The sequence below is a fragment of the Meriones unguiculatus genome, chromosome 20, assembly GCF_030254825.1.
Source record: "Meriones unguiculatus strain TT.TT164.6M chromosome 20, Bangor_MerUng_6.1, whole genome shotgun sequence".
Taxonomy (NCBI): domain Eukaryota; kingdom Metazoa; phylum Chordata; class Mammalia; order Rodentia; family Muridae; genus Meriones; species Meriones unguiculatus.
In genome coordinates this window covers 58,968,809-58,992,535 of record NC_083367.1, presented here as the reverse complement: position 1 = coordinate 58,992,535, position 23,727 = coordinate 58,968,809, and the positions used below count along the sequence as shown (strand labels likewise).

Below are 23,727 nucleotides of genomic sequence, written 5' to 3'. Positions count from 1 at the left end.
AGTGATATTTATTAAATGCATATATGTGTAAACATGCCTATGCCTAAACAGAGGTGATCGACATCACAGCAGGGTTAAATCTTCATTCTTATTAAATATTCAAATGTGTTTTGTCCAGTTGAAAGTTTCTGAATAAAAGATAAATGAAGGACCAGTGGGAACATATAAAGAAGTCAAGTGAATCACACGGGGTATGCATCTACTAATCCACTGAGGAGACTGCATGCCCCACCCTGATGTTATTAGGGGAACGCTGACAAGGGCAAACATCTCCAGGTGGCGGGCTCAGAAGAGGAAAGTCCTTAGATAATATTTCCCGAAGATATCCGAGTCGTCCTCTACCTCTTCTACGTCTGCATATTCCCCAACGAGATCCAACAGAACCCTTAAAATACACAAGAGACAAGTGCAAGGGCTTAGAAGAATATATAATTGGGGAGGGGAAAAAAAAAAGAGTTCAAGTAAATATTCATTCAGAATGGATTCACCCAAACAGATGAGGTTGAAATCAACAACTTTTGGTTTCAGCAGTATCGTTAGCCGAGCTTCAGCACTGAATACCGTGAGAGTTTCTCCAGTATTTTAGGGGGATCCCCTAAAGCATCTTCTGATGATGATACGGTGCAGGCGGCATGGCATGCCTTCCCAGCAGGGTCTGTGTAACTGTGTCTTTTTTTTTTTTTTCTGACTTCCAGCATGACATAAGTCGCTGCAGAGAGTAACCCAGGTATTCATCCTTATTCCTCCACCACATGACAGGGGAAGGAGACTCTCTGGCTTTTGCCCTTCCCTGCAACGACTGATCATGCTGGGACCAACTGCTAGCCAGGGAGATAAATGAGAAAGTGGCTGGAAAAGGCCCCCTATGACAGGTGTGTGTGTGTGTGTGTGTGTGTGTGTGTCCCTCAGACTGAGCAGAAGCTGTTAGTTATTTACCCTTTGCCTTGGAAAATGGACCTAATGCCTAAAAATAGCTACACTGAGACCCATGAGGAAAGCCACAGGCATTGAAAGTTAGGAAAGAAGGATGACGCTGATGGGCTCAGACCATTGATGGCCACAGACGGATGCTCTCCATGTGGATGTAAATATGCCTTCCTAGATTTCAGCCAGCGTGTTTTTCTATTGCTCCATCTGCACAAAGTCTCAAGATTTTAACTCGGTGCCAACTTTCAGAGAAGCAACCACACAAAAGAAGCGTGTTAACCAATTCTGTAAATCCACCATTTTACTTTTAAATTTTATATTGCATTTTGGTGTGTGTGTGCTCACGTGCCTGTGTATGGAGGTACACACGCACATATGTACCACTGTGCCCATGTGGAGGTCAGAAGATAATTTGTAGGGGCCAGCTATCTTATGCCATGTGGGAATCAAGGCTCAAATTTAAGTTAATCAACCTTAGGAATAACTAGCTTTACCTGCTGAGCCATCTCACTGCCCCCCTCATTTACTTTTTAAATTGAAAGTTTGGAAGTGCATGGGATTTTTAAAGTTTTTATTACTGTTAAAAGCCGTGCAATTTGAGTATAGAATGCTACCCAAAGCTACACGCTACCCCCATATGCCTGGTCTCTGCCCCTGAGTAAATGATTTACCCCAATCCTTTAGCTTCTTCTAATGAAATTGTATGCTGATAGAGAAAATGTGCATGGTGGGGTTTAGATCTCCAGGCGATCACAGAGAAAGACAACGCATACATGCACATACTTCAAAGGGTCATCCAGCCTCACCTACTTTTAAGTGAAATGATATTATTCACTCTATCACAGTATCTGGCACAGGTCTGGGGGGGGCAAATGGAAGGACCTTAGTTCATCTCCCCAGTACCCATGCAAATGCCAGGTAGGCAAAGAGGCAAGCTGCCTGTAATCCCAGCCCTCAGAAGGTGGAGATGGGATCCTTGGGGCAAGCTGCCTAGTGAGATTAATCATCAGTGAGCTCTGTGTTCAAATGAGAGCCTCTGCCTCAAAGAATAAGGTGGAGAGTAGGTTAGAAAGCCTTCTTGTTAACCTGGGGCCTCATGCACGCCCACACCTGTACACAATGCTGCCCACAGATGTGTAAAGCACACACACACACACACACACACACACACACACACATACATATGCAACACACACACATTTTAAAAACACAATAGCCGTGCTTACTTCCTGTCTTCATTCTTGATCTTACTCTTCCTTATGAGCTGCTTTATTTGGCTTTCCAGACCCTACAGAGATGTGGAAATTTTTTGGTCATCTGGAATGTCATGATCTTGGTCATGTACACTGACAATATGATGGAATCAGACTTAGTGACTCTGTCATGTAGAGCACACCAAACCCACCATGCACAGCTCAGAGCCACACACGGCCCAGGCATGCAGGACTATGATATAAGTAGCAATTGTCCATGAGCGTTTGGAGGGTTCCACTCCTTGCTACTGGCCATTTTGTTTGTTATCCTGAATGGCAAGGTGTGTGGATAAGTCAGAGAAGCAGTTATGATTGATACATTCCATCATCACAATGCACTGTGCCTACAAGAGTCCAGTTTTGGGCAGAGGCCTCCATAGACTGACTTTGCTCACACAGAGAGAGCTATTCCACAAGAGGAAAACACGTGTTTCTGTGTGACTTATGGCGAAGGCAAGCAAACATTTGGGTAATACTTGTATAGATAAACACTGATTTGTATATATAAAAAGGCATCTTACTTTTATTTTCTTCCTTAAGATTCTGTTTGTTGTTTCCAATTTTATACCTTCATTCTGAAAGCAAATGGTTTTAAAGAGCAATTTTAAAAGAAAATGGTTAAAACTTTTTCTCTATTTATGATTTTTTAAAAAAAAAAGCATTATGAGACTGGTGTGGTTATAAATTCAAGAGTGTTCAGTTCCACATCATTTTAAAATAGACATTTACTCTGGTCAGGGAAGCAGGTAGGTTAACTGCAGATTTTCACCTCTCCTCCTCTCCCCCAAACCCAATCCCCAGGTCTATAACATAACACCTATTGAAGCTTCCTGTCCGTCTCTGCCCCAGTCTCCAGTGGATCACACAGATCTTCCCCTCTAACCTTCCTTCCCCAACTCACTGCTTTCTCCCACCCACCCCCCACTCCAGCAGGCATTCCCTGGGAACCTGCCAGCCAAGCCTGACAGAGAAGCAAGGAGGCCAGCCAGCTAAGCAGGTAGGCAAGCTTCAGATCTGTTGCAGGATATTTGATGCCATTTTGAACCCCGAAATTGTGAATTGTAAAATCCTGTTTCTTGTTTGGTGTGGTTGAGCCCTATCACACACCTTTAATCCAAGAACTTTCTATTTATTGTAAACAGGTGATTATGGTGTGGTTCAGCCAGCCCTAGCACACACCTTTAATCGGAAAGCTTTTTGTACACCAGATTTAGTAAAGTTAACCATAGGTCAAGAGGCGGAGCAAAAAACCCAGCTGACAGGGATTAAAGAGTAGGAGGACTTTGATGAGGAGTATTTAAGACAGCACGGAGAAATAGAAAAGGCTTTTAGCTTAAGCTCTGCCTTTATCTTAGGCTTCAGCTCCTCAGCTCTCTGGGATTTTAGGCTTTGAGCTAGCAAGCCTTTGGACTTGGGTTTTTTGGCCTTTTCCTCCTGGGCTGTCAGTTGAGCTACTGAGCCTTTTGGATTTTTTCCATCGAGACCTGAGCTGAGAAGGAAGGTCAGCTGGTGCTTTCTCCGCCCCTCTGAGCTAGCAGGTTTTCACCCCAGCATCTGGCTCCTGAGTCTTTGGTAAAATAGAACGGCTGGGATTTTCATTTTAGTTTATAACAACACAGATCTTCTCTCTCCTTCCTCTCCTCCATATCCAATGCCCCAGTCTTATCCTCAGCTCTGTAGTAGACCATTTGTTGTGGCTGCTCTTCACTCTCTGCCGCCGTTTCCCAGGGGGCTAGGCAGATCCTGGAGGAACACCCTGCTTTTCTCCCTCCTGAGGATCCTGCCACCCTCACCCCTGCTAGTTTACCCATTCCTAAGTGTCAGCTCCTAAAACCTAGGTAACAAATTTTAACAGTGGCCACACCTACAGGGTCCCAGGAGAATTTCATAGCAGGAAAAAAACACAGTCACCACACTCTCCTAAGAACCAGAGAGGGAAAAAGAAATCAGGAAACAAAGCACCTTCCTAACAAAGACAAGACCATATGTCAGTATCTAGAATTACAAGCATGTGAAAGACTTCTATGATAAAACTTCAAGTATTTGAAGAAAGAATTTAAGGTAGATCTCAAAGATGAAAAGATCTCTGTGCTCGTAAATGGGTTTACGTAACAAAGCTGGCCATCTACAGATTCAATGTAATTCCAATCAAAATTCCAACACAATTCATCACAGATCTTGAAAAGATAATTATCAGCTTTGAATGAAAACACAGAGCACCCAGGATAGCTAAAACAATCCTAAACAATTAAACAAAACAACTACATAACTGCAGGAGTTATAACTATTCCTGATCTCAAGTTATACTACAAAGCTACAGTAATAATAAACAAACAAACAAAAAACACCACAGCATGGTACTGGCATAGAAGCAGACATGTTTATCGAGGGCATCAAATTAAAGACCCAGACATAAACTACACACCTATGGACACCTGACTTTTTATAGAGAATCCAGAAATACACACTGGGAAAAGAAGGCATCTTCAACAAATGGTGATGGTCAAACCAGATGCCTGCATGTAGAACAATGCAAATAGATCCATACTTATCACCCTGTGCAAAATTTAACTCCAAGAGGATCAAAGATCTCAATATAAAACCAGATACACTGAACCTAATAGAAGAAAAAGTTTGGAACAGGCTTGAACTTATTGGTACAGATATAGACTTTCTGAACAGAATATTGACAGCAATTAATAACCTCATGAAATTGATAAGCTTCTGTAAGAAAAGGGACACTGATATTCAGACAAAGAAGCAGCCTATAGAATGGGAAAAGATTTTTACCAACTATATATTTGATAGAGGACTAATATCCAACGTACATAAAGAACTTAAAAAACTAGATATCAAGAAAACAAATAACCTATTTTAAAATGGAGTACCAAAACTGAAGAGAATTCTCAAAAGTGGAAACTCAAATGGCTGAGAAACAAAGAAATGTTCAACATCCTTAGCCTTCAGGGTAATGCAAATCTCAAAACTATTTCGAGATTTCATCTTACACCCATTAGTCATCTCATGTGTGTTGGGATGTGGAGTAAAAGGATCACCCATCCATGGCTGGTGGGACTGCAAACTTGTACAACCACTCTGGAAATGAGCGTGGCAGTTCCTTAGAAAGATGGGAATCAATCTACCTCAAGATCCAGCTATATCACTCTTGGGCATATATCCAAAGGACACTTCACCCACAGAGACACTTGTTCAACCGTGTTCATTGTTGCTCTATTCAGAATAGCCAGAAACTGGAAACAACCCAGATGTCAACAGAAGAATGGACAAATATAATGTGGTACAATTTACACAGAGGAGTATTACTCAGACATTAAAAAAATATGATGTAAATGGATGGAACTAGAAAAAAATAAGATCATCTTGAGTGAGGGAACCCATACCCAGAAAGACAAATATGGTAAGTGCTCTCGTATATGTGGGCATTAGCTGTTTAGTCAAAGATAACCAAATGACAATCCATAGAATCACAGAGATAAGGCAGAAAATAAGAGACTAAGAGGTACAGATAGATCTCATTAGGAAAGAGAAATAAAATAGTTAGCTGGGGATGGGTGGTTAAGGAGTGGAACAGGAGGATTAAACAGAGAGGGGGATGGAAGAGAGGGTCAAGGGAGGGGATATGAGGAGAGACAGCTAAAACTAAGGGCCATGTGAAGGGTACAGCTTCCTAAAATACACACATATGTGAAAAAGATCAAATAAAACTGACAAAGGAGACAAAGCACCATCTGGATATCTGTCAGTACTGGGAATAGGTTACATCCAATTGAGTTGTTGGCCAAAGGGGCCTCATGGGAACCCCAAAACAAATGAAGCTGTTGCCAAGACTATAGGTTGTTCTCACAATCTGGGGCAAGACCGTATTTATGAAGACGACACCTACACAACCCATTAAACCCAGGGAAGTTGAGCTGGTGCCAACATAGAACCTTTATACCTATATGTTAGCATCTTTGGTACACGAAGGCACTCTGCATGGTACCAAAGGAGGAACCTAAACACCAGTCCTAAACAAACAGATCACAAATCTGTTGATCTACAACGGTGTCCTTCCTGCTAGGCAATAATGCTATTTTGACCTAAGGCCCACTCCACATCATAGAACCCAGACCTGACACTGCTTGGTGACCAAGAACCTGAGATTAGATAGCCCAGTAAAAAAACCAAATGCTAGTTTTTTTTTTAATGGCATTAAAACAACTCCAAATAACACTCTATTATACTCATAGATCAGTGCCTTGTTCAGCCATCATCAGAGAGGCTTCCTCCTGCAGCAAATGAAAACTAATACAAAGACCCACAGAAAGACAATGTATGGAAAGTGACAGACCTTGGAACACTCAGCCCTAAATGGGATGAGGAAGAGGAAGTGGGAAAAGTGTGAGAGGTGATGGAGGGCGCTAGGAAGACAAGGTCCTCAAGTCAACATGATCAATACACATGAGCTCACAGAGATTGAGGCAGCATGCACAGGGCCTTCACAGGTCTGCACCAGGTGAGATTCTGGAGATGAAAGACGAAGTGGACACATACCTCCATCCATCACTCAGAAGCTCTCTCCAATTACTAACCATTTGGAAATGAAAATTTAGTTTCCTCCAAGGGAGTCTCGCTGGGGAGGCTGCATGCCCAGCAGTAGACATCTTTGGATGGCCCCCGTCTCAGAACGTCATGTCAGGGCTCTCCCATTTTTTTAATCTTATTTTTAATTTTTATTTTATCTTATTTATGTAATTTTTCTTTTCTCTTTATAGCCTACAGGTCCTTTGGGCACACATCATGGCTCCCAGTTGACTGTTTTTAAGGTATTCCTGAGTGTGCAAATGAGGGAGTCTCCCTTTCTTATGCCTTCTTCCTCTTAGACTGTTTTCCTTCGGTTTGTTTGTTTTGTCCAATCCGGATGTGTCAGTTGTTGTTTTCATCTTATTATACTTTATTTCATTATTATCCCACAGGAGTCTGTTTTCTAGTAAGAGAAAGACAGGAGGTGAATATAGATGGGAGAGGACGGGGGTGGAAGGAGGCAGGAGGAGTAGAGGGAAGGGAAACCATACTCAGGATATATTATGGGAGGGAAAAAAATGATTTTCCATAGAAGAAAAAGAAATAAAATAAATATTTAAATCATGAAGAGGCACAATAGTAGGGAAGAGTCTGTGAATCAAAACTGTAGAAACTGAATTACAGAGCAGTCCTCAGGTACCTGTTACTGAGAAGCAAGGCGAAATAAAAATGCAGATGCCAGGCGTGGGGACACACTGTGAACCCAGTACTTGAGAACTGAAGGCAGGAGCATTAGTTCAGGGTTGTCCTTCACTGTACAGTGACTTTGAGGTCACATGGGTTACAGGGAAGCAGTCTCAAGCCGACCAAAGAGTACAAAATGTATTTCACTTTATGCACTTTGCATCTCTTTTTCTTAGGAATTGAAGATTTGTGACAAGCCTGTGTCAAGCATGTCCAACAGACCTGATGAAGCTGAGCATGTCGAAGCTATAGTTTATTTTTCATTTTTGTTTGAAACGGCATGCTGCCAAGCATGCAATTGTCTGCCATAGAGGGGGACCATAATTTTACATGCACTGAGAAACCCAACAATTCTCACAACTGACCTAATTGTAGTATTTGCTTTACTGTGGTGTCTAGAAGCTAGCCCACCATCAGCAAGGCATGTTTGCCTCCAGAACTAAGACTCACGCCCAGGAGCAACAACAGATTATTAAGTATTGCTTAGTTAAAAGTGTGGGAGCCGGAGAGATAGCTCCGGAGTGAAGTGCACTTACTTCCTGCTCTTCTAGAGGCCTGGAGCTCCCAGCGCTGTGTCAGGCAGCTCACAAACACCTGTAATTTCAGCTCCAGGGAACACAACGCCCTCTTCTGGCCTGCCTTTCTAAGCACCTGTGCACACACAGTGCACACACACACACACACACACACACACATAAATCCTAAAAATAAATCTTTCCTTAAAAAAAGAAAAGGTGTAACAAGAGAACTGAAACAATGATGCAAAGGGCGTAAAAGCTTGGTCTTCCAAGAAGCTACAATAAGCTACAGGAATGGAAGGTTAATGCTTTGTTCAGTTAAAAACCTACACACCAGCCAGGTGTGGTGGCACACGCCTTTAATCCCAGCACTCAGAGAGGCAGAGGCAGTTGGATCTCTGTGAGCTTAAAGCCAGCCTGATCTACGAGGCAAAATCCAGGACAGCCAAGGCTACACAGAGAAACCTGTCTGGGAGTGGCAAACCTACAAACCAATCCTTGGTGTAGACCCATATGGCCCTTCTACGCACCTTGTAATTATTATTCTGCATTAAAAACAGACGCAGCACTGCTAAAATACATGGAACTAGCCACGAGAAATCCTATTGGGTCACAGTCCACACAAGCTCTGTGTAGTATCTACATGTTTCAAGCATGACAGGGCTCCGCAGAGACCTGCCATCTCTCTTCTTGTTTCGGATAGGCCTTTACTGCTCTAGGTAGCCACTATACCCTCTGAAGTGAAAGCATATTTTGGACTATGCTTCATTAGATTTTAAGCAAAACAAACGTAAATATTTACACGGAGAATGTGCATACCTCTATGCTTTTAATGGCACTCTCAGTGATATCCATCACTCTGGAATGCACCGAAGTTTTCTTAACGTGTTTTTCTAGTGCTTTAATTTCATCCCATTTTTCAAGGATCTCACACCTTCTCTTCTCAACCTTCTCAATCAGAGTGAGTTGGTCCTCATCCTGTATGTTTTTCTCACGTAATTCTGGAAACAGGTTCAAAAGCAGTTACTGTGTTTAATGTTTTGGCTCTTGTTAACAGCGGTGGGTGTGATGTTATATGCATTACATATAACTATAGTGTGGCCACCCACATATAGACATATCTGCCGAGTAACCCAAGCATATTAACAAAAAATATCTGTTCCAAAGAAATAGGGGTATTCCTCTCCTGATGCTTTCATGTGATCTTCAGGTATCAGTGGATGCCTAGTTCTGTAGACACTGGGCGAGGCAGAAAGCACCAGTTGTGAATGATGGCCAGAACCTCTTCCAGGTTTGCTTTGTAACAGTGCGTCCTGGCAAGAAACTCCATGAAAACAGCAGGGCAGGAGGCCATGCCCCGGGGAGACCCAGGTGAACATTGCACAGTGTGGTTCGAGGGTAAGGAGAATTCACCAAAGATTGAGGGACTTGAAGCTCAAGGGAGAACAAGAGGCAGGTAGGCGCGTGGCATGGGGATCAAGACACCCACAGAAAATCCTGGAAAAGCAGCCAGCAGCTCGGGGCGGCTCTCACCTGATTTCTCCTTAGCAGTTTCCAGCAACTGGCGCTCGGCCTCCAGCTCGCTTCTGAGTCTAAAAATCGGTAGGAAAACAGTCATGAAACATCACGCACCACTTGGGCATTATTGCATCTGTCCATTTTATGCCAAGAAGTGTGTGTGTGTATGTGTGTGTGTGTGTGTGTGTGTGTGTGTGTGTGTGTGTGTGTGTAGTGTCTGTGTGTAGTGTGGTACGATGTGTGTGTGGTGTATGTGTGTATATGTGCGGTGTGGTATGGTGTGTGTGTGTGTGTGTGTATGTGTGTGTGCGAGTGTGTGGTGTATGTGTGTATACACATGTATGTGTGTGCATATGTGTGTATGTGTGGTGTGGTATGGTGTGGGTGTATGTGTGCGGTATGTGTGTTTGTGTGTGGTGTGTGTATCTGGTATGTACATGTATGTGAGGAATGGTATGTGTATATTGTGTGTGTTGTGTGTGTGTGAGTTGTGTGTGTGTTTGTGTGTGGTGTAGTGTGTGTAGTGTCTGTGTGACGTGATATGCATGTGTCTGTGTGAGTGGTGTGTGGGGCATGGTGTGTATGTGTGTATGTGAGGTGTGGTATGTGTGTGTGTGTATGTATGTGGTATGTGTGTATGTGTGTGTGGTATGTGTGGGTATATGAGGTATAGTGTGGTATGTGTCGGTGAGGTATATGTGTACAGTATGTGTGTGTGTGTGGTGTGTATGTGTGAGTAGTGTGTGTATGTTTGTGTGTGGTGTGTGGGTATGTGTGCATGGTGTGTGTGGCATGGTGTAAATGTATGTGTGTATGTGTGTGGAATGGCATACATGTAGATGTGTATGTGGTATGGCATGATGTGTGTGGATGTGTGTGTGTGGTGTATGTGTGTGTGTGGTGTGGCATGGTGTATATGTAGATGTGTATGTGGCATGGCATGATGTGTGTGGATGTGTGTGGTGTGGTGTGGTGTGGAATGGTGTGTATTGTATGTGCGTGTGGCATGGTATGGTGTGTGGATGTGTGGTACATACGGTGTGTGGTGTGGTGTGTGATGTGCATGCACACACTTGTGTATGCCATCGTGGATGTGCCCGTGACGCACAGCCCTGTGGAGGCCAGAGTGGATGTCTGGTGTCCTCCTAATCTCTCTCACTTAGGTTTTGAGCCAGGGTCTCTCTGGCCTGACCCAGAGCTGCCTGGTCCAGCGAGTCGGGCTGGCCAGCTCCCCTGGGGTCCTCTCCCTCCATCTCCCACATGGTTTACAGGGCAACCAGCACACATGGCTGCAATCACACGAGTGCTGGGGGGTCTGAACCGTCATCCTCATGCTCTCATAAAACACGCTCGGCCTACCCGGCTACTCCCCAGCCCCAGCCCCACAAGTCTTTTAACTAACTGAGACATGAATACTGATCTTCAAACTTCCGACACAAAAGGCAATCTGAAGATGGCTCTAGCTAGCCCAATCCAGCCCGCTTACCAATCAAACCATCTTCTCGCTGAGATTACAGATAAATCACTCAAGTTCTTTAATTAAAAACAAATGGAGGGCCAGCGGGATGGTTCAGTGGATAAAGGTACGTAACCACTCTAGTTCAATCCCTGGGCCCCTCGTGGTGGAGGGAGATGACCACGCCCATAAAGCATCTCTGACCTTTATTCATCCACTGTAGCATGTACACAGCCACACACTTACACAGAAAGACAGGAGGAAGGGGAGGAGAGCAAGGGAAAGGGGAAAACATAGGTAGGAGAGGTGGCTTGGTTGCCAAAGTGCTTGCTGTGACAACCATGATTCCCAGCATCCATGTGAAAAGCACACACCCATAACCCCAGCTGAGTCTGATTTCTACAGCCACGTGAAAAGTCCACACACTTCTAATCCCAGCTGAGTCTGATCCCCAATATCCCAGGCTCCAGATCCAGGGAGCGCAAAGAACAGGGTAGAGAGTGGTAGAAGACGACTATTTATTTCACACCTCCACACAGGCACGTGCATTAGTGTGAACCCGCACTCGGCCACACACAGCCACAGCACACACATACACAGAATTAAGTGAGTGAAGACAAAAAAAAAAAAAATCCTTGCAGTTTTCAGCCTGAGACAAACCACAAATCAAGGGATGCTGGAACTGATATGGAGCACATGCTAACTCCCCATGCCTTTGGGGACATCCCAAAGAGAGAATTTACAAAGGCCACCAAGTTTAACTACAAGGAATATAGAAATTACAAGGAATATAGAAAAAAGAGAAACAAATGACCCCTACAGGGCCTCTGCATTTTCGCTCAGAGTCAAAGTGAGTGGAGCCCAATATCTTATGCCTTATGTTTTAGAAGGATTCATTCTGGCAGGTGCTGCACATGCCAAGGGGGCTGCAGTGCTCTGTCTGAAGATGACACCACAGGTGGCTTAAAGCCACGTGTCTACACGGCAACGGTTTAATGCTTTCACGCATTCAAGGTCGAGGGCTCAGTGGCTACAATGGACCCTGCAGTGTGTAAATTCAGAGGGTGTGGCCTCCTGAGATCTTTCACGTGGTCTGCTCTGGCACATTATGTATTTTGTTGTTGCTGTTGTTCCGTTCTGTATTTCTTCTTTTGGAGCTTTAGCTGTATGTGAGTTGGATCTTAGTTGTGTATCTGTCGTTTCTACCAACTTCCCCACTTTTCTCAATTTCAGTACCTTGATTTTCTGCTCTTTGCCCCCACTATATGCCTTGTATTCTCACTCAAAACTATTCTTCCTTGAGCAGGTTATGGTTAAAATTTCTGTCTATAGTCTGTTCTTCACTCTTTCAGCTGTTAGCTGTGTCATGTTTTATTTGTTTGTTGTTGTTGTCTGAGTTCATGCTTAGCTCTTACATTTCTTTCCTGTGATTGTTTTCGTGTCCTGAAATGCTCTTCTGGAGAACATCTGGTTGAGCTTATAGTGCTGTTTTATACCTTTCCCTTCAAATTAATATCAACTTGATATTAATTAATAGCAAATTAAATCTTGAACTTCTGGGTGCAAGTCTAACTCACATACCAGCCTGGAGGCAGAATCATCAGTTCACCAGACCTCTGCTCTGTCCGGCTCCTCACTTCCCTGCAGCCTTCTGGGACCACCTCATGGCAAACAGCTAGAAACAAACTTCCTGATTTATCACATGGGCCACACTTACAGTGAGGACCTCCGGAGTATTCCGCAGTGCCTCCTTGATCAGCGTGACTTCCTGTGCATGGCAGAAACGCTCAGAGCCTACCCCAGAGGTCAAGACAGACACATGCCTGACACTCTGGAACAGACCCTACCCCCCACCCCCTTCCTGCTGTCCAAGTATACATTATCTACAATGTTCTGGCCTTCCCATTGTCCCTACAAGATGTTTCCACCTCTATGGTATTCGTAAATGGCAAACTTCCACTGTTTTGTGACCTTTGAGTGTTACTTCTGTCTGACCTGACCACACACCTGGGCCTAAGTCCTCCGCTCAGGGCCTCTGAGAGAGTGACTATCCTCAGGGAATAAAGTGGACACAGGTCAGACAAGGGCACAACAAATGTTGAAAAGTGTGTGAGGAACGCATGGCTGCCAGGGGGACACTCACACACAGGCCTAACCCTAAAGGAGTGTTCCCTACAAGGTACAGCGTGACCGTCCACAGCCTACCCTCTATGTCCTTAGGGAGGGCAGGACCTATGGTGGCCGTGCCATGAGAGAACTTCAGATCACACGAGTGAGAGACAACAGCTTTCTCTCTCCAGACCACGTGGAACAAACAGTTGAGGTTTCGCTTCTGAGAACGTTCTCTTGGGGGTTGAGTCAGAAGTTCTGTCGTCTTTAGACGTTATTCCTTGCAAACAACATGCCCCCCCCCCCAACTGTAACTTCACTCTGTACAAACACTCAGAGGGACCGCAGGATTTTCTAAGTTAACAGAGCCAGAAGGCTCTTTCTGGTCCTTACACCCTCTGTCCATCAGTGAGTCCTCAAGGAGGGTCCTTCAGAAACCTCCAAGAGCCTTGCCATGAGGGCCCTGCATTTGTTCCAGCACCACAGTGACATGTGCAGTTACTTGAGGAAGAGTCTGAGTTAACAGGACAACGGTGGCACATACAGGTACATAGAGGTGCATTGCCACATATGACCATGCAGGAAAAATGTGTTACTGCTCATCATCATTTTTTTTTTTTGAGACAGGGTTTCACAGGGCACTGTTGGCTGTCTTGGTGTCACTCTGTAGACCGGGCTGGCTTCGACCGAACTCAGAGATCCACCTGTCTCTGCCTCCTAAGTGCTGGGACTAAAGGCATGTGCCACCACTGCCGGCTCTCACAGTCCTGAGGCCGTGTTGAGTGCTGATGGAAACCCCACCAGGATCACAAGCTGGCACCCTACCTGTCGTTGTGCTGCAGCGCTTCGAGGGTAGCCTTCTCGAGCTTCTTCAGATGCTCCTTAGCTTGGTCAACGTCAGCGGTGTGGACTGGGCTCTTCTCCAATCCCTTCACTTCAGCCAGGAGCCGCTGCCGGGGGCAGAGCACACAGGGTTAAAGTGACCAGGGAGAGTGGACGAGAGCTGGGTTGTTATTCAGGTTTGGCCCAGGTGCCCTGGGGTAGCCTGTGAATGCCAGTTAAATGTGTGCATTGGGAGGCTGGAGAGAGGAGAAAAATATTGGCCAAGTTCCAAGTAAAGTAATTTTCACAATTGTGTAAGGTTTTCATTTTCCTAAGAATTCTTTAGGATGGCATGGTTTTTGTTTGTTTGTTTGTTTTGTGGTTTACTTGTAGAGTTGCATTAAGGAAACTCACCCAATAAAGGGCTCATTATTAACTATTTCAAATAATCGATGTTTATATTAGTCGTGAGACAGTCTTAATCACTGATCTTTATATGGACATGAAGAAATGTGGGGCTCCTGCTTTATTGAGACCAGTTCAGCCTGCTGACCTCTGCCTCATGAGGTGATGGTCTGTTCTCAGGAACAGGAAGATCCAGAGTTCTGGAAGCCCATCATTTCCCTCCTATTGATAATGCTTGATTTAAGACAGTGGTGCACACCTGTAGTCCCAGCTACTCAGGGAGGCAGAGGCAGGCAGATCTCTGTGAGTTCGAGGCCAGCCTGGTCTACAAAGTAAGTCCAGGACAGCCAAGGCTACACAGAGAAACTCTGTCTCAAAACAAGCAAGCAAGCAAACAAACACACAAAGACATGGGCGTGGATTTTCCTTCTCTGCTCACAGCACAAAACAGAGCAAGCCCGAGAAGGCAGGCGCTGCCCACTCTTCAAAGGCAGCTCCTGGTTTTACTTACCTATTATTTGTTCTATTTAATCTTTATGTGCGTGGGTGTTTTGCCTGCATGTATGTCGGCTCTTTCCTGGTGCCTGTGGAGGTCAGAAGAGGGCGTCAGATCCCCTGGAACTGGAGTTAGATATTGTGAGTGCTGGGAACCCAGCCTGGGTCCTCTGTAAGAGCAGCCGGTGCCTTTAACCCCTGAGCCGTCTCTCCAGGGTTCTTACCGTGCGGCATGAAAAATCTCAGGACACAGAGTACAAGGCCCGCATGTGGTTTTTGATTAAAACGTGATTTCGAACTGACTTAGTATGCCATAGGTTTTTTTTTTTTCTTTTGTCATATAAAGTAGGAAATTACACTCTCTACTTCAGAAGACAGAGTTACTAATCTCAAGGTGTCAGCTTCTTGGAGCTATCTGCCACGACCATGAGACAGTTCGACTACAAGAGTGCATGCCGACCCACTGGCCCCCTGGCCCTGCAGAGACTGATGGGAACGCTGTCGCCGGCTACGTGAGGAGACAGTGATCTGTGCTGTGGCTCCTGGTGCACCTGCTGTTGCGATCCAGCTACTCTGGGTAGCCACAGGGTGCTGCTTTCTAGCAATCACTGTCATGTGCGGTGGCTGTGGCTAGGAAATGACCCAGTGCTGTGTTAATGTACAGGAAAGGTCTCCACCCAGAGTACTTTACCCTCATATATAATCACCCGTTAAAAAAAAAAAAAAAAAAAAACACCAGCCATTTTGCATGACAGAGTAATTAATGGGGCTTCCCGAGTCGAGAGTGTCTTTCTGAAATACGAAGCCAGGAACACGTAGGCTCTCTCTGTGTCCATTTTGATGGTTATTACCTCATACTGTGCTGTGGGCTGAGAGTCCAGAAGAGCTGCCATGTAGAGTTCGTATTCGTCCTGTGCACACACACACACAAACAAACAAAAAACACCAATGTCAGCAGGCTTGCGTATGGGAGTGGGGTGCATGAATTTGTAAAAACATACGCACAAGCCCCCATGTGTGCACACAGGGGACAGAGGTTGGCATCTGCCTTCATCACTGTCCACTCTGTCTGCTCACAGATTGGCTAGACTTGCTGGTTAGCAAGTCTGCGACCCTCCAATATCTTTGCCTTGTGCCAGGCCTTAAGAATATCAGTTAGAATCACTTCAGACCCTGACCCTAACTCCATGTGTAAACTCTTTTCACAATGTTCTCTCTCTCTCTCTCTCTCTCTCTCTCACACACACACACACACACACGCAAATTCATAAAACTCAATTGTCATTGAATTCGATCTTCGCTGCCAGCTACCAATCAGTTCAAGTTCCTGTCAGAAATCTTGACTTACATCTAACACCTTATCCCCTGCCTCGTGCAGTTCTGGGACCTGCTGAAGGTGAGGTGGTGAGGGTCCTGGAAAACAGGCAGCACACTGCCAACACTACCCACCCCTTGTTAGGGCAATCGGAGCACAACACAGCCTTTATGGTGGTTTAGAGGAGAAGCAATCTCTCCCGGCTCAGTTATTTGAACAGTTGGTCCCGAGTGGGTGGTATGTGGGGGAAGGTTATGGAGCCTTTAGTTGGTAAAGCCTTGCAGTAGGAAGTAAGCCATAAAAGGTGGGCTTTAAGTATATAACCTGGCCCTACCTCCTGTTATTTTTCATCTTCCTGTGCGTGGATCAGCCAGCTTCCTGCTTCTGCCACCATGTTTTCCCTGACTGTTGCTATGGCTTCCACCATGATGGACTTGACCCCTTTGCAACCATGAGCTAAAACACACTTTCTTCTCTATCTTGCTCTTAATTTGGGTATTTTATCACAGCATCAGAAAATTAACTAATAGAGGGCTTTAAGCAACTTAATTTTTCAAAATAAATTCCAGGCAACATCCCCAAATCACAATAAACTCAAAAACCCATAAAAACTCACTATAAAGTCCCTAGTTCTGAAAACTAGCTTATATGCCATGTTGTTCTGAACTCATAATCGGGACGCTTTGGTGTGAAATCGCAGTGGCTAGGCAGTTAACTTGGTGCTTGCTCATGTGACTGAGAAGAGAATGAGAGGGCCCATGAATCTTTGACTAATGCCCTTTCTCTGTGGAATGGGCACTGTGTAATTTCTGTGAGGCATAAGCCTTCTCACAGTTGCTTCTCCTCCTGCATAGTTCTCAACTGTTACGCAGAGAATGTGTGTTACTACCTTAATCTCTTTCAGGAGATCCCCAAAGACCAGAGAACTTCTGCAAACTTCCTCGAAGATTTCTCCGAAGACCTGCAACCTGTTGAACTGATGAGGGTTGCAGGTACATACCTTCTGGAGCTCCTAGAAGAAAGACACAGCGTCAGTCCCTGAAAACGGAAGGGTCTCCATGTTCCTTTCTGTAGTGTGTCCTTCTGAGGAATCAGTTGGGAAAGGCCACCCAGTTGAGCTGTGCAGAGCAAATCAGCGAGCCTCTGATTACCTTCCATAGTTGCTAAGAGCCATGTTGCTGTGTCACTGTGTGTGTCTGCTTCTGTCTCATTTTCTCTATCCACCTCTGCTTTCTGCACTCAGAGGTTCATCCTCTGTACTCCTGCCCCAACACACACCCTTAAGACCACAGGGTGGACTCTGGCTCCCTGACACATAGATGGCACTTTTCTCCCCTCCCCTGAATTCTTACCCACAATGTGCTGCCTTAGCCGGTAAGGTTCCCTCTCAACCCACAGTCCCCTCCCACATCACAGCCCCCGCCAGCATGTTCCATTATTCCTAACCCAACAGCAGCTGCAGCATCCCTCATGCCTGGTCTCCCTCCCATCTTCTGTAGGAGGTAAGGTGGACATTCTTCTCGACCCCAGGCGCAGTATCTCCACAGCTGTCCCCATCAATCACTGAACACTGCTGACCATGGATTCACCTCCAGCTGACCCCTGCCCATGTGTCACCTTCTTCCCCCAGTCCTCAGTTCTCGCTGATCGTGCTGGCGATTTTGTCTCATTCTGCCGGGACACGTGACTGGGGTGCCTCAGGATCCATCAGGACCCATGAGGGTCTCTGAGCATCAGACCCATGCTGGCAGCACCACAAGGAACCCTGTTCCCCTTACCTCCTTCAGTTTGTTCTCATGGATCACAGCCACCTTGCTCCCTGTGAAATCATTCTTCAGGAGATCTTCCTTTGCCAGGACTTCTCTTTGGAAACTCAGGAACTTCTTGTATCTGTCAGTTTTTGTTACGCCAGATAAGTAGGAGGTGATGTAGCGATACACATCCCCGCCTGAGGCAGGCCTGGCACACTGGCGGCTGGATGTCACCTCTGGGTATCTGAGTACTTTCATCTCAGGAAACACGAGCTCTTCCTTCTTGTGTGATTCCCGAGAAAACACATGTCTTTCCTTTAGTTCCTGGTCCTCCTCCTCCTCCTGTGGGAGCTCCTCTGAGGTGTCATCATCATTGGAAGGGTAGGACTGGAACATTTGTGGGTTCAAATATTTGAACAGCTTCGAGCTGTAGGCGTCATCAGGATGAAGGGCTGTGTTGACTGAAAAGTAAACCAAAGCATCTTTCATCTTTGCTACCTTTTTGCCTCCGGAGAGGGTGGGTGGGAAGGTGGCAGGCTTCTCCTTTGGCCTGTTTGCATTGTACCAGTGCTGGACAATGATGTCAGGTGGCTTGTAGAGCTTGTCGGGGTTAAGGTGACCTGAGGTGTAGGTATAGATATCTTCCTTGTGGCCCTTTTGGATTTGGGTCAGGAGCTCCTTCAGATTGCAGAGAGTCTTAGCTCCATAGGTCTCACAGTGCTTCCACTCCATGTAATCTGCCCAGGAGAGAAAACAGAATGGTGAGCCCCCTCCCGCACCTATGGAAAAGCAGCCCTGTTGCATGTGTCAGAAAAAGAGGAGTCTTCAGAGAGGATAGGAAAACAGCTCCATCTTTATTAGTCTAAGACTCCTGTAGCCACTTGAGTGTAGCAGAGGATAAAGAGCACACAGGTTCACCCCAAGTGCTCTTATAGTCATAAAACTCACAGCCATTCAAGGTTAAAGCTATGGAGAGTTTTATTTGTCAGCTTGACAAATAAAAATCTGGGACAGGATTCTTAGGAAGGGATGGTCCAGATGGGGTTAGCCTCAAGGGCATATGTGTGTGTGTGGTTGTCTTTCTGACCTTAACCAACATGGGAAAAATCAAGCCACTACAGGCAGCACCATTCTGTTGGATGTTATGAATACTTAATATTGATCCATATAATTATTAAGGCATCAGTTATTCCTTAACCCACCATCATATAAATAAATAGATACAGAAACCTGCTTGATTTTTAATAAGCCTTAATGCACTGGGGCTTGGCAGATGTAAACCCTCTAAGGCTATCTTGTCTACTTCCCAGCCAAAACCCCCATAAATATTTGCACATGTTTTTTCCATTTGGGCTGCTTCTCGCCATCATTCTGCTCCCCAGAGCAAGCTCCTCCTGGCCATGTGCTTTTAGTTCATGCTAACCCATGGTGACCTGCTCCTTCTTCCTCTCTCATCCTCATGGTCTCTCTGCTGTCCCAAGCCCCCGAACCTTGGCTCCACCAACCTCTCTTCTGCCCAATCCAGGCTGTAGGCAACTTTATTTAGACAATCAGGGATAATCTGGGAGGAAACATTTACACCACATCATTTTGGATCCATGAGAATTTGTTGGGGCCTCTCTTGTCCCCAGAGTCATGGAGATTCAGGCTCCAGGTGGTAAGGTCAGGCCCACCTGAGACTTGAGGATCTCAGCAGGTCTAAGCAGGCAGGATGTGTCTACAGCCATCCTTGTCATAGCTGGAAGTCCTCAGGATGAACCTATCTATAAGTAGCTGCATGCATAGCCATCAAGAGGAGAGGAAATGCTGGAATGTTTATGAGGGCCTTCCAAGAGTAGCCTTCAAGTGGCAGAGCTGGTTGCTAAGGGCCGCCCTTCACCAGGTGCCTGGCTATTCTCCTAATTGTATGACCACCCAAGCAAAGGGAAGCAGAATGAATGAGGACTTTGAGGACCGATTCTAGGCTCAGTGCCACACATGTGGCCAGTCCTGGTCTAAAATGTCTTTGGAAGAGTCAGGACACATCCTGGGAAGAACAGAAGGCCAGCAGTAACTTCCTGCTGTTTCATAACTACAGCCAGTTCTGTGTGCCACCCAGGCCCACAGAACTCTAAGCCACAACTACTCTGCTCTAGGACCACAGGACCAAAACCCAAGGTTGGAAGCCCCAGGGAATCTCTCTCCCAGAATTGTTCTCCTTGTCAGAATCCACTTCCTGTAGCTGTAGGGCAGAGCACCCCCCCCACCCCACCCCAACACACACACCCATGGCTGGCCAGGTAGCTCTCCCCTCTGGAGAGCATCTATTTTCTGACTTGGAGTCCTGTATCTCCGAGTAACCAATGGCTTCCTGTCCTTTGCTTCTAGTCAGTTGGCTTCCGCGATGCTGTGGTTGTCTTGGGTCCTTCGGACATGGACATCACCAAAGCTCCTCATTCCTTCAGCCCTGGGAGAGATGCCTGGGGTCACACCAGGCACTAGGTAAGCTCTGACCATCTCAGAATACTGTCCTTTAGGAATGTGGTCAAGCCCAGCCACTCCAGTACAGCCCTAGGTGGAAACGAGCCACACCCAGTCCCATGTGAGAGGCTGTGGCTGGATATTGAAACAAACACTACTGGGAATAGAATGTTTTAAGACTTCCCCCACTGATTAGCTTAGTGCTTCAAAGGAATGCCTTTTATCAATTGATAAAATATTAACCTGACTTTTATCCGAACGGAGACTCCTGTATTTCAACCAAAGCCCGAACATAGAAAACAGGAAAGATGCGTGTGAAACACTGACTGTAGAAAATGGGAGTAGGAAGGCACACGGTGCTTCAGAGCCATCCTCCTGTTAGTTCATGTCCAGAAAAGACTCAAAGCCACCAATGAGTTCTTTCTGATTAGCACAGCGGTTCTCAGCCTTCCTGATACAGTGTCTCCTGTTGTGGTGAACCCCTCCCCCCAACCATAAAATTATTTAGTCGCCACTTCATAACTGTAACTTAGCTACTGAGTCATAACATGAATACATAATACGAAGGCTCTCCTCTATGCAACTCCTGTGAAAGAGTTATTCAATTACCACAGGGGTTGTGACCCACAGGCTGAGAACTGCTGGCTTAGCATGTGTCTTATCTGACTCGCAGTGAGAATTGTCAAATCCAGATGCCACCCTCTTGGCCAGGCTCTCCAGCTACCTACTGTATGCTCAGGTCCAATCGTGCATAGTCAGACACTAGCCATCTGTACCTCCCACAGTGTCTGCCCAACCCCAAGAAACAGGGAAGCTTAAGCTCATCCTAGGGAAATGTGGCTTCGCCCTCACCAATGGTCTGGAAACAAATCACCTTTAAGGAAAAACAAGACAGCTTTATGTAAGTCTGCTGATGAGGAGAACAGCGTCAGGTTGATTGGCAAAGTCTGTGTTAAATTAAACACCTGCAACATTTTAAAAAAATCATTTAACATGGTATTTCTTTAGACATGCATCTTTAGGTGGGGGGCACAAACATCAGCCTTTAATGTGAAGGTTAGTTCAGACTGTTTTACTCAAGCCAGCCTAACTCTACTTCTGTTTTCATGAGCGCCGTTCGCGAGAGAGCGGTGGAGTAAGAGGAGAAAGCACTTGGGACGTGGTGAACACGGAGGAAAAACTGTGAGTGGGCTATAGCAATGAATGTGTAGAACAAAATACAGATGTTGCAGGAAGGTCCGACTTTGTTTCCAAACGCTTATTTCAGTGCCCTGAGGTCTGGTTACTGCCCTGCCACAGGCATTGTTATCAGTGTTGAACCTGTAACCATATGGTGATAGGGAATGTTCCTCAATTGTTCCTGGTTGGCTAAATAAAGATGTGGAAGCCTATGGCCGGGTAGAAGAGAGGGAGGCAGAGTTTGAGGTGCCTGGGCTTGGGATCGAGAGAGGAAGCAGATGAAAAGGCAGGAGGAGGAGTGGAAGCCGGAGAGAGAAAGGAGTTGCCATGGGACCAGGTGGACTGTGAGCACACGGCTCTAAGGACAGACTGATGGAGCAGAAGCTGCCCGGGAGCCATCAGATTGGCAAACAATTAGCTTTTATGTGGCTTTTGGAGGTACTAGGAGTAGACTAGCTTAGAATCTGCCCAGCATAGTGCTTACGCTAGATAATAAATCATAGTCTCTCTGTGTCAGTCACTGGGAAATTAGCTGGTTAAAGAAAACTGCTGCCATAATTTCCAGCATTAATTAATTTAGAAAAATAATTCATCTTTCTACAGATAGACACAGAATGAAGGTCTTTCTGCTCATTATCCTCACATCAACATCTGTGTTGACAACAGAAGTGAACACAATTAACCAGCAATACCCTGTGATCGGGAGGGTCACACTGATCAGGAGCAGGGGTCAAAGGGTATGCAAGCACAGGACCAGCCTGGAGGGCTCATAAAAGTGTAGGCTCCAGGAGGCTCAGTGGATGCTGGCTAACGACAAGAGCTCCTCAGGTGACCACATCTCCTCCAGACCTGCTGCCAATGGCCTGGCTCTGACCCCGTGGGTGTCGAATAGTGGCTACCCTGGCTAAGCACAGCTGAGGCTGTGCCAGTCAGCCTCTGCCATGCTCAAGGACACCCACTCACTGGCACCCACTCACTGTCCTCCCCACCAGTGGATGTGGCTTGGTGCCACCACCTCTAGCCACTGTCCACGAGTGAACTCTGCCTCCGGATATTGGTGGCGTCACGTAACAGATGGACTGCTGGGACGGGAGCTGTTCCTGTCTTTTATTATGTGTGGACACTACACTACGCATTCAAAACAAAGACACCTGACTGTCTACCTGCCTCCTGACTGGTTAGTCCTGCTCCGAGACGGTGTGGTACGGAAAGTTTCTCAAAACCCAGCTTTAAAAAAAACACTGAGCTAGTGCAGTGAGCGCCTCTGCCTTTTTTCCTTCGGGGTACTTACTAACAGGCACCCACGCACCCCAAGCACCTTCACACATCATCCTACGACATAACACCAACAAGCACCCCAAGCACCTTCACACATCCTACGACATAATACCAACACCTCGGTGTTGGTTACTTTATCATATCAGCCAGACACAAAGGAAAAATCCCCAAAGGAACTCTCAATAGAACTGTTCCAGAGGAGGGTGCCCTGTTGCCAAGGCCTGAGAGGCTTTCTTGGTGGGTTAATAGAGGTGGGAAGACCCATCCTGTTTCCTGGGCGGGTCCCTGGACTTAATGAAAACTGACGGAAGTGAAGCACTGGTGCGCATGCGTTCTTTGCTGGCTGTGCCTGTTGGTGGACAGAAGTAGCCCGCTTCCTCAAGCTTCCGTCCAGCTATGAGTCTCTGGATCCAAGTAAACCCTTCTGATCCAGGAGCTGACCTTCAGGCACCAAAAAGGTTTTTACTCTCAAAACCGTTTCTGAGGAACCAGCTTTCCCAAGCAGCCAGACATCAGCTGAGCCACACAAACACAGAAATGGGGGCAGATCACTTACTTTCAGGTTTGAGATCCTTATCCATCGCCCCTCTTCGTGCTAGCCAGCTGCTAGCCCAGTCTGCAGTTGCCAAGGGAACGGTAAACATTCCTAGCCCCTCCCCCAGAGTGTAATTCCGGGCCCAGCCACAGGGCGGCAGAATAGCCAGGAGTCTTGGCTGGCAGCGCTGGAGGGATGCTCCTTGGCTTTACTTTTCAAAACAGAATACTCCTTGGACTTGAAAGCAACTGTGCCGACTCATTACAGAGCCTGGGGACAAAAGATAACTGAGTCCTGTGATGTCCCCAGTGAATGTGGCCCAGCTGCCGTCCTAGGTTCTAGTCCCAAGTGCAGAGGGCACTAAAGGAATGCTGGGAGCTGGCGTTATTGAATCCATAATAGGATCACCAACTGAGGTCCCTAAAATTCAGGCAGGAA

General features: G+C 46.1%; 1 protein-coding gene across 3 annotated transcripts; it reads right to left on the bottom strand.

Moving 5' to 3' along the window:
• On the bottom strand, positions 1-23,390 carry C20H6orf118 (chromosome 20 C6orf118 homolog). Of its 3 annotated transcripts, XM_021655363.2 has the most exons (10): positions 23,311-23,390; positions 17,865-18,574; positions 16,976-17,098; positions 15,623-15,682; positions 13,875-13,999; positions 9,500-9,558; positions 8,786-8,967; positions 2,702-2,755; positions 2,154-2,215; positions 1-385 (listed from the first exon to the last, which is right to left on the bottom strand). In XM_021655363.2, the coding sequence occupies exons 1-10, from the start codon at positions 23,333-23,335 to the stop codon at positions 286-288; spliced, it is 1,500 nt and encodes a 499-aa protein (XP_021511038.2). In that variant the 5' UTR covers positions 23,336-23,390; the 3' UTR covers positions 1-285. The 3 variants fall into 3 exon arrangements, with proteins under 3 accessions (XP_021511038.2, XP_060229341.1, XP_060229343.1); XM_060373358.1 differs by lacking the exon at positions 2,154-2,215; XM_060373360.1 differs by lacking the exons at positions 2,154-2,215; positions 2,702-2,755.
• Positions 23,391-23,727: the final 337 nt, after the last annotated feature.